General features: G+C 45.6%; 2 protein-coding genes across 2 annotated transcripts; one reads left to right on the top strand and one right to left on the bottom strand.

Annotated features, from left to right (window-relative positions):
• Nucleotides 1–77: 77 nt before the first annotated feature.
• Nucleotides 78–2752, bottom strand: CSUI_009036 (uncharacterized protein; the record flags this gene model as incomplete). The annotated part of the gene is made up of 2 exons (XM_068069155.1): nt 661–2752; nt 78–116 (listed from the first exon to the last, which is right to left on the bottom strand). The coding sequence occupies exons 1-2, from the start codon at nt 1606–1608 to the stop codon at nt 78–80; spliced, it is 987 nt and encodes a 328-aa protein (XP_067918874.1). The 5' UTR covers nt 1609–2752.
• Nucleotides 2753–3077: 325 nt separating this feature from the next.
• Nucleotides 3078–11022, top strand: CSUI_009035 (abc transporter transmembrane region domain-containing protein). The gene is made up of 6 exons (XM_068069154.1): nt 3078–4334; nt 5367–5624; nt 5844–5940; nt 6430–6703; nt 7549–8497; nt 9751–11022. The coding sequence occupies exons 2-6, from the start codon at nt 5450–5452 to the stop codon at nt 10548–10550; spliced, it is 2295 nt and encodes a 764-aa protein (XP_067918873.1). The 5' UTR covers nt 3078–4334; nt 5367–5449; the 3' UTR covers nt 10551–11022.

Here is an 11022-nt window from a genome sequence, read left to right as displayed (position 1 = left end):
ACAGAGAGAGAGAGGGAGAGGAAAAGACAGACAGAAGGTTGCAACTTCGCACTGCCTTCGATGATAGATAGCCCTTTCTACACATTCCAGAAAGCGGTCAGGAGCATGTTATACACCTGAGACTTACACATACATACACACATACGTAAACATCCATACATACATACATAAATACATACATAGATACATACATACATACATGTACAGCTGGACAAATACGAGGATATATATACATATATATAAAAACACGTCTAGCACAGAGAGAGGGAGACAGCTGTGATCTAGACTCTTCATAACATCCCTTCCTGTTAGTCTTTTGACTGCACGCACGACTGCTACTGCTTCGCGCCTTTCAGAGAAAAGGTAGACGCCGCCCCCTGTGTCTACAAGATGAAGAAGATAGGGAAGAAGAAGAGATTTCTAGCTCGTCTTCGAGAATGCTTATTTCGATGAAAAGACTAACTCTGTGGCTTTCTTCTCCTCTAACCGAAGCAGGCGAAAGTTCCCGCGTTTGTATACGATAGTCGATATTCCTTTTAGGCTCCATGATATGAAAGAACAGATAGATAGATCAAAGATAGATAGATCAAAGACAGATAGATACATAGATGGATAGATAGATAGATAAACACGTCGTCTCTCGCTGTTCCTTCAGCTTACCATATTGACCCAGCGTAGCTCAGTGAGAAATCCATTATAGGAGACTGTACGAAAGACTCGTAGGAGATACTTATCTAGATGTGCTGATAGATACATCACCATGGATCCATCTCGTTGGCGACGTATATACACCTGATCAAGAGAGGAAGGTTCCCCATCTTTACTGCATGGAAGACGCGGGCTGAATCTGCCGTCTCTCCCTTCACCTCCTCTTCGTCTCCATCCTCCAGGGGTCGGCGAGGAGGAGGACATGCCCGCAACATCTCGCTTCGCAGAAGAAGAAGGAAAAGGACGGGTCGTGACATAGACGGACGTTCTGACTGGAGAGGGAGGAGAAGAGCCGCGAAGCTCTGCTGGTACTGCCTCATGTACCACGGACTTGGAGATTCCTTCATCTGAAGGGAAAGAATGAGAAGAAGTCGTAGGTGAGGGGGGTGTGAATTGTACAGACTTTCTACCTTCTCCTGTCTTCACCTCACGTGTCGAAGCTGAAACGGTTCGAGGATGATGAGAATGAGAAGATTTCTCAGCGGATCTAGAGAGAGAATCCTGTCGATGCTTAGGATGAGAAGACGACGAAGAATGGGGAGGGAAAAATCTTTGTCGTTCACGTGGTGAAGAAGAAGGAGAAGAAGAAAGAGAAGATCCAGAAGAAGGAGAAGAAGAAGAGGAGGAGTATGATGAAGAAGATGGGGATGTATGAGATGACGAGGTTTCAGGCCGAGGAGCGGTATGGCGAGAGCTAGGATGACGCTCTCGTCCTCGAATTGGTAAAGAAGAGAAGGGAGGGGAAGAAGGGAGAGGTGGAGAAGTGGAGGAAGAAAAAGAAGAAGGCCGAGAAGAAGACGAAGAAGAAGACGACACACAGGATGGTGACGGTGTTTTAGCAGCGGGAGGTCGTGGAGGGGCTAGGGAGCCACCCTCGCGGGGATGGTGGGTCTTACTCATTTCCACAAACGTGAAAGAAAGAAAGAAAGAAAGCACGAAAGCTGATCGAATAGACAACCCACTTGTGTGTGATAAAGAGAGACTTGCAACCTCTCCAGCAGCTTCTAGCTGAACTGAGGAGCAAGTCCTTGTGCAGGTGGAGTCCCACGCAGATATAGAAGGAGATCTGTATGTATGTACGTTGAGCGCAAGCGTATAGAAAGAAGAGGAGGAAACAAAGAAGGATGAAGGCGGAGCAGAGAATAACAGATTCACCCAGTGTACATACACCCGCCCCGCCCCGGGTCAGGAGGGTCAGTGCTCCGGGTTAACAACCTCACATTCGTTTCTCATGATGGCTAGAAAGCTTCCTCCAAGAAGTGGAAATCGAAGCACAGGAGATCCTTCCCGAGGATTCTCATGAAAAGCACAGAAAAGGAAGGGATTAGCAGCTCTCGGCCATGTGTGATCGCTTCCGTTCATAAGAATCTTCATCTCCTAAAGCTTTTCAGTGACTGCCTCGTCCCCCTCTTGTCTCTTTCATCCTGTTTTTCTCTTCTTCACGATGTCTATTCATCGTTCATTTGGCGTTTGATGATTTCCATTCAAGGAGAGACCTCCTTGTCATCCCGGACCGGGTTTCCAACCTGACCTGCTTTCTTCCTTAGAGTTCGTTCTTCGCCGTGAACTTGTCCTTTCTTTTAACGCTTTTCTCTTCGGTCACATGATGTAGACCGGGGTTCTTTAATTTCAGATCCTCGGGAAGGGGAAGAAAAGAGAAGGCAGTGGTCTGTCACCCCCCGGTGTCTACATCAACACCCGCCAAGTCAAACTCCCGCTCTGCGTTCCAGGTGTAGACTCTCACTCATCAAGAAGACATCGAGAAGGATAAAGAACACCGCTTTCATTTCAAGCATTGGAAAGATGTAGAGAGACAATAAGAAACTTAAGAGAGAGGAGCATCCTATTTGGCTCTCTTGGTTCGTATTCCCTCAAAGTAGAGCTCGAACAGGGAGGGCATGACCATCATCATTCAGTCAAACACTCTCTCTCTCTGTTAATGCCACACAACCAGCCAGCTAGCTAACTAGCTGTCTAGTCCGTCGTCGTCACGTTCGTCGCAGCAGTGAAGTAGGTGAGCAAAGCTGGAACCCGATGTGTCACTCCAAACCTCGTGGTGGCGTGGCGCTCCCTCCTCCCCTCTCGTCCTTCGAGCGTTCACGACTTCACCCATCCAAACTAACTGTCTAGCACCAGAGATGAGCGGCCTTTCATCTTTCACACTCCTGAAATTCCACCTTCTTAGCGCTCGTCGTTGTTGCTAGACTATCCAGCCTGCTACGTTTAATGGCTCCGTCAAAACGAAGGAACTGTGCGTAACTGACAAAAAGGATCCCTGGTTCCTTTCCTTATAAAAGCCGAAAAGGGAGAGGGGGGTAGGGAGGACTATGAAGAGATATTGAAGAGGGCGAAATGACGTGAGGATCGACGGACGACTAACGAGAAGAAGAAAGTGTTTAGTTACACTGACGGAGGAATTCCGTATCGTCATTCAAGACTGTCTTATTGACTTAGGCTTCTTTTCTTTGTGGGTCTCCTCGTCACCGTGATTCAACGTGCTTGTCTCCTAGAAGACTTTCATTCTTCGTACGCTTTTCTAAGGGGAAAGGGGTGATAAGGTAGATACCCAGTCGTTGTAGATCTTCGCATCATCACACTCTTCCCTCTTCGCAAACCATTCCCTCTCCTCTCATGAGGTTATCGTCTTCACTTTTGAGGTCTAGGCTATGTGGAGAAAATCCGTTTCCAGAAGAAAGGCATGAATCTCTTCTCTCTGAAGGTCTGGGCCGCCTTCTCGAAAGATCTTTCTCTCGGCAGATCAAGAGACCTTAACAACAGGCGTGTGTGTACTTCATATGTGCACATGCACGAACAAGGGAGTTCAAGAAGGACCACCCCAGCTAGCTAGCTGCTTCCTAAAGAGATTCTCCTCTGCCCTTTCTAACTGTACACATACACATACATAGAGATACATAATCATATACCTAGGGCAGGCCAAGGAACCTCTTGAAGAGCTCTCGAGGTCCTTTTCTCCCTATCTTTTCCTGGTCTTCTCGTCTTTTCTTCTCTGTCGTTGTAGAGTGAATTCTTCCTTTAGTCCTATCTTTTCACGCAGACACAATGCCATGTGTGATGTCTAAGTCTGTCTCTTCTCCTCCTGTCGTGTTAGACGGGGTCGACGGAGGAGAAGGGCTTCTTCCTTTCACTTCACCAATATCTCGTTGTCCCTTTGCAAGAGGGTCTTTACTCGTGAATCTTTTCAAGAAATTCTGTCCGAGCAAAACAGCCAAACGTCTCTGTGTTGCTTATTCTTCGCTTGTCATATGTAGCGCATGCAATCTCCTCACTCCCACACTTATAGGACTTGCTGTAGATACAGCCGGGGGTGGAGGTGGGACAGGAGGGGCTTTAGGTAACGGCGGCCACGCACCTGGGGTGACTTCTTCATCCGCTTCTTCGTGTATCTATTCATATGGCACGAGTTTAGTAAGAGGAGTGTATAAGGTCTTAGGACTTGTTTTGTTTCGAGGGAAGGGAGGAGAAATTTCCTCCGAGTTTCTCAGGAGACATCACTCCAAGATTCTTCTCTTTCTTATCGGAGGTGTTTTGTGTGTTGGCGCCTTAACGAGCTGTATTCGCACGATGCACCTCGAAATCGCTGAACAGGAGATCAAATGCGAAGTCAGGTATGCGCGGTAGAGAGACTTGGCGCTTGATCTAGTCTTATTCAAAGGATGTGGTGTATGTACACATGAAGGGAGATATGCGGTGCATGTACATCATGTACACAGGCACTGTGCTTGTGAGGTACATACATAGCTCGAGAAAGAGGGGGAGAGAGAGACGTATAGCTTCATGTATCTCACGTCAAGGTATCTTATTCCGGTCTAGGGTGGTGTATTGGATATACATACATATGAGATGTAGGCATGTAACGAGGGAGAAAGAGCTTTTACTCAAAGACATCGTAGGAGTCTGTATCTGTTCTTCCTACACAAGTATATCTCTTCTCACATGTAGATCTAGAATGAAACCTCTTTAGAGAATGAGAGCTTCCCCCTTTCTTTCGATTCTGCTCTTCTTGCTTCAACTAGCCAAGCCAACCCGCAAGAAGTGGTCACTCCATCCATCTGAGGAGAAAAGTCCATCTTCAGTCTCCCTTCTTCTTCTTCTTTCTTTTCCTGTCTTCTTCTTCTCTATAGCATACAGCAGGTGTCTCACCTCTCTTCTTCCCTATGAAAGTTGCTTCTCAAGTACAAGTGGACAAACCTCCACCGAAGCTGCTTTTCATACCTTTCTCATCTCAGCCAGGATAACCTCTCTGCTTACATGAGTATATATACATATGTATCCACATGTAAGTATAGATGTATATATATGTATATGTATAGTGCTAGAGAGAGAGAGACAAGACTGTCCTTACTTTAGGTCCTTACTGACAGCTGTTCCTTCGTTTCTCTCCAAGGCAGAGGTGAGGTGAGTGAGAGACTCCATGATAGACTAGAAGAGAAAAAGAAGCAAAGAGGAAAGATCTCTTGCAACACAAGACACGACCTATCTTTGCTGGAGTCCGCTTCTTTCCATTCTCTCTCAATCTCTCTCTTTCTCTTTGTTCTCAACTTCCCTCTCCTTTGAGAATGGCGATGTGGGGTGGATCTTCGAGTTTTATCTTTTCCTGTGGTCGAGCGCTCATCTTGTCTTTCTCTTGTCTTGGTCAGGCGCCAGGTCTTCTTTTCTTTTCTTCATATGCCCCCGTCATTCTTTTGGAGATACTCAGCAGGGCAATTGCTTCCTCTCTTTCATGAAGATACAGAAGCTCTTGCGGCTCTCTTCTGTCGTACACAGGCACAAGGCCTACGTTACTGTAGCTCTGTATTTGGAGGGGGATTTCTTCTCTTCTCCATTTCGCCTCGAATCACTACTCTTGCTTTTCTTCTTCTACCTCTTGCTGGCTATTCAGCCATGTGTCTACGCAAGTAAGAACAAGCCCCCTGTGTCTATACCCCTCTCTCTCTGTGTTCCTCAAGCTGGGATGGAGTTTTTCTTTTCTTCTACTTCTTCTTGTCATGATAAAGGTTGCTTTCATGGATGACTTTCTCTTGACGTAAGAGAGCTGGAAAAGAGATACTTGTAGGGTATGCCTTTCATCTATCGATCAGTCTGTCTCGATTCTCTTCTTCTCGTGGTGGTCACAGGGCTTCACATGAAGGGTGTGTCGTTTCGTCTTCCACCACTTCTTCTGTGTGTACGAGGTTATCCACCTGTACCGATACACGTGTATAAGTCTTACATGTAAGTAGATAGGTAGATGAATCCTGCTCCGATATATCGCACATATTCAAATATAGCTATAGTGATATGCATGTTTCTCTGTATGGATGTATCCTACAAGCATTCGCATCTATACATAGCTATAGATAAATCTGAATGAACATGTATACATACACGTATGTGTGATTTACTTCTAGGCATGACGTAGACGTGTGCCATGTGTAGTATGTAAGACTTAGAGTCGGTCAGTTACCTCCTGTGCATATCATGAGGAGATCCCGCATTAGCACGCTACTCTTCTTCCCTCAACTCTGTACGGTATACATTGACGTACACGTATCTACACACATGTAGACACGCGCATGCATCTGTCTAATTCTAGGTGATGTGGATATGTATCTCTTTTTCTGACAGCTTTATGTCTGGTCGTTTCTACTTCGGTATCCACCGGGCATACATATCTACATATATATGAATGTGGACATATCATTGTTTGTCTATTGTCCTCAGACGGCTACGCCATTGGCAGAGTTTTCAGGAGAAGGAGATTCAGGGGTGCAACAGCTTTCTGGCAGATCGTCTGATCCATGCCAATACAGTGTACATACACCAGGAGCAAGAACAAGAAGCATATCGATTCGAGGAACAACAAAACAAGATTCTTCATGCTTCACACTCAAGTGCTTTAGTGAATGGACTATTCTTTGGATTTCTTTCTTTCTCTGTCAATGCGACGTTCCTCGCCCTCCTCACCTATGGCATGACCCTTGTAAAGAAAGGGACTGTAAGTTTCTGTGTGTCTCTACTCGTGAAGATACATCTACATATATCAAGAGAGGTGTCTACACACTGTCTACATGTATGTAGCGATAGAGGGAGAGAATTCCGTGTACATTATGGAAGAAACGTCGAGCGAGAGCGTTTGGGTAGAAGGCGGAGTAGGCAGCTTGTATGTTCAGATGATGATCTTTGAAGCGAGACTTGTTGGTGTGAATCCTAGTGTGCCCAGGGACGGTATAAAGTGTAGACGTCGCCACCATTCCGTTAGAGGAGAAGAAATCGAGACCGACCTCTTCAGCTTACATTTGCATCATTCTATACATGTGTACACCAACATAGATGTATATATATCTTTATATATATGTGTACTTACGCAGGGAAACGTTTATCATCCAGCAGGGATCTTCTCTATCTCTTTTCCGTATGCTGTAGTCTTCCCTCGTACATATCTCTTCTCCCTTGACTTCGAGACAGTGAGAGATATCTATCGCGCTGTCCGCTGTGTAGCCATCCCCTGCGTGGCACTCTCTCTATCTATTTCCTGGTTCGGTTAATACTCATCTGTCTCTCTTTCTTAGCTTAGCCAGCGGACACGGCTCTTGTTTCTCTCTCTCGTGAACACTGAGTATATCTCTATTGCATGTGTTGAACCTCCTGGGTATGTCTGTGTCCTTCTACTCCTTTCCTCGCATTTATCTACTCCTAATATAGGGATAGTATCCCTGTGTATCTGTTGCCACCTACCATCGCTTCAGTATGAGACCGACTGACTCTCCCTTAGTGTTCTTTCCTTCTCTCTTCATACGTATGTTTCTTCTCTGCCTCTTTGTCACTTCCTTTTCGTCACAGCTCTCCTACGGGAACCTAACTTCGTTTGCAGTTTACTCTTCTATGGTAGGGGTCGGCTTCAGCGGGTTAGCATCTTTATCTTCTGAACTCTATAGAGCTGTTCAAGCCGGCTCAAGAATCAATACAGTCTTGAATCTTGTGAAACAGTCGGGTCACATAGAGAACGAAAGAGAGAAGGATTGCTTTCCCCATGAGGAGAAGAGGAAATGTCTGATAGGAAGCCAAGAGAAGAATGATCTCGGTACTGACAAAGATCAGCACCACGCAGAGGAAGCTGTTACTATGCCTAAGGAGCAAGAAGAAGAGAAAGAGAAGGAGGGCACGGCTCCGAACACCGAGGTGTCATCGTGTCCAGGGTTTCTGCCTTTCCTTTCTTCGTATGAAGAAAGGGAAGACAAACTTGAAGCTGAGAATCTTCTGAAGACTTTACAAGGAGAGATCAAGTTCAGGAATGTTTCTTTTACTTATACCTCGAAGAACGAAATATCGAAAAAGACTGCGTCTTCTTCTTCTGCGACGACGGCAGATTCGCCGAGCTCACTAGCTCAAGTGGCTACTCCTCAGATGATGATCGATCTTTCTCCTTCTTTATCAGACATCACAAGTAGCACGGCAACGACGACTTCACTTGATATGAACTCGAGTATAGTCGATCCAACCCCTAGCGCAGGAAATAGCTCACCTGGAGGGGATGAAAAGAAACCCGAACACATAGATGGTCATCATCTTGAAGAATTCCCAGAGCAGAAACAGACAACAAGAGGCGAGAAGACGACGGATACGTATGAAGAAGATGAAGAAGGCTTACTCTCTTTGAAGAATATAAGTCTCAGCATTCCTCCTGGATGTATTACAGCTATCACAGGACAAAGTGGAAGCGGGAAAACGACACTTCTGAAGCTTTTAACAAAGCAAATAAATCCTACTCAAGGTGTCATTACACTCGATGGTAAGGCGACAGAGACATATGCTGGCTAGCCAAAGACGGACATATAATTTATCTGTATGCATGCGGATACAGAAGAGAAGGAAGAGGGGAGAAGGACAACAAGTGACGACGGAGTCTAGAGCTGAGACTGATATAGATTCATTTGCAGTCGTTGGGTCTTTCTTTCTTTCAAGAAGAGCTTGACTGAAGTATACTAGATAGATAGATGCATACATAAGAAGTAGGGAAGTAGGTACTGCGATAGTCTATATACCTGGAGTGTGCGTATAACTACGCTGAGTAGATACTATAGATGAGGAGCAGACTGTAGAGAAGGAAGGAGTGGTCTTCCGTGGAAGAGCAAAGCTTAAGTTTGTTGTTCCCAAAGCTTCATGATAGAGACCATCTATCTCATCTCTGTTCTTTGGATTTCGCCCCTCTTCACGTGTGCTTCTTTCTAGAGTTGAGAGGTCTGTAGACAGTCCGCTGTTTACCATTGTAATACCTGACCGTCTATTCCTTTGTCTATCCATCTATCTATGTCTGTCAACGAAAAGAAAGACCGGATGGAGACAGAGACGTGCGCAATCTTTCCTTCATGTCAGTTGGCGTCTCTACTAGTCTTCGAATCTAATGTTCATAAAATGGAGTCAGTTGTGTGTATGCCTCTCAATCGGAGAAGGGCAGGACACCTGCGGAGTGTATGTAATGATTCCCTAGAGGTGTGTGTGTGTGTGTATGGGCTGTTGCTCCATCCGTATGTGCTTGCATAGGCTGTATCGTGTCTTCTGGATCCACCCTTGGCCATATGTGAAGAGTCTAGTGGTGTCGTCACCAAGGCGAGGAAGTTCTGTGAGTGTATGTACAGTTGCTGTATGGTTGAGCGTGAAATCCTCTTGAAGGTTGGTCAACATGTCCTATCGAAATATGTATCTCCTCTCTTGTATGGCAGAAAGACGGCAAGAGTGTATGTTCATCTCCATGAGAGTGTATGCGCTTCTCTATCGGTTTCAGTCCACAAGTTTTCTTCTATCTGTTGTGTCTATTCTATTGAACGAGGAGGAGACATATAGTAGATTGATGGATTTGATCTGAGATTCGGCATGACGTACGAAAGACAACAGGATATGAGAGTGTACATACACCCGCAGTTGGCGTTCTGTCTAGGCTTGTTTGTTCATATCTCATGCAGTGGTCTTTTCTTTCATATGACAACTAGCTAGGCTACTTCCACCGTACTTTTGCCTTGGCTGGCTGCTGCTGTGCGTGCTCAGGTACTGATTTGAGTGTGATCTCGACGCGGGTGCTATTACAGAAGATCTTGGGAATCGTCAACCCTGAGAGTAGCTGTCTCTTCAGTGGTTTAACTATCAAAGAAAATCTGTTCTATGGTGTGTGGAAGAGGGACTCAGCAGCAGGCATTCGGAAGAGTGAAGAGATGGCCACAGAGCAGAAAGAAGTAAAGAAGGAAGCTTCATCCGTAGGTGATGGTCAAGTCTCCCTGACGCCCCTCTCTCGTAGTATGACGGCTTGCTTTAAAGACCACCTCTTCAAGGAGGTTTGTCAGTTATGCAATATCAATGGAATCCTTGAGAACCTCACACCAGCACATGAAAACACGAGAATAGAAGGAAGTTTGTCACCTTTCAGCAGTGGAGAACAGCAGCGTCTTGGTTTAGCAAGAGCTCTGATCAAGCAACCCAAGATTCTTATCCTCGATGAAGCTACTGCTCATCTTGACTCTCATAATGAGAGACATCTCTTACAAGCCTTACGCTATCTTCTCAAGAAACCAGATGACCATAGCAGTAGTTTTGCAACAGTGAGTGAGAACGAGAAAAAAGACGAGAAAGACGGTGACAACGGCTCCGGGCCGGAAACGTGTCATCCCTCCTTGCTCGGAAATACAGTTCACACGGTCGTAGTCATAGCCCATAGTAAAGAGGCGTTGCAAATAGCAGACAATATTGTTGTCCTGAAGAAAGGTGAGATTGTTGAGACGGGGTCTTATAAAGATCTCATCCAAAAAGAAAATGGAGAACTCACAAGGCTTCTTAAGAAACAGCAACATTGAGCAAAAGAAGGGCGATGAGTGAAAAAGAACTCCGGATGGCGGAAACACTGCGGTTTTCGAAGGAAGACAGCCTCACCTCCTGGGTCGCTTTGTGACGTCATGTGCGGTGAATAAGCGGGTGTGCTGGAGAAGTTTTCTTACAATGGCATAGGCAAGAGAACTCGAATAGTAGTTGTTCCGAGTTTGCAAAGGTAGGGTCCATGTGAATGATAGACGGCGGGCATCTCAGTGTACAGAACCGAGAGGTTCCTGTCTTCAGTCGATGGTGCGTCTGTGTCCAAAAAGTCTTTTTTTATTTCCTCTCTGAAGAGATTCTTGAGTTTTGCTGTGTGTTCGTTCAAAGAGAATTTTGATTCAGTAACTGGTAGAGCCTAACAAGTACCATAGTGGCGTCCGCTTCGGCACCTTCTTGAAAGGACAGTGAGTTTCTTCTCGGATGGAGGGGGAATTGTTTTTGTCCCAACAAGTCACA

Source organism: Cystoisospora suis (assembly GCF_002600585.1).
Source record: "Cystoisospora suis strain Wien I chromosome Unknown contig_5247, whole genome shotgun sequence".
In the NCBI taxonomy this organism is placed as follows: domain Eukaryota; phylum Apicomplexa; class Conoidasida; order Eucoccidiorida; family Sarcocystidae; genus Cystoisospora; species Cystoisospora suis.
The sequence above is the reverse complement of the archived record's forward strand: the minus strand, read 5'-3'. Positions and strand labels throughout refer to the sequence as shown.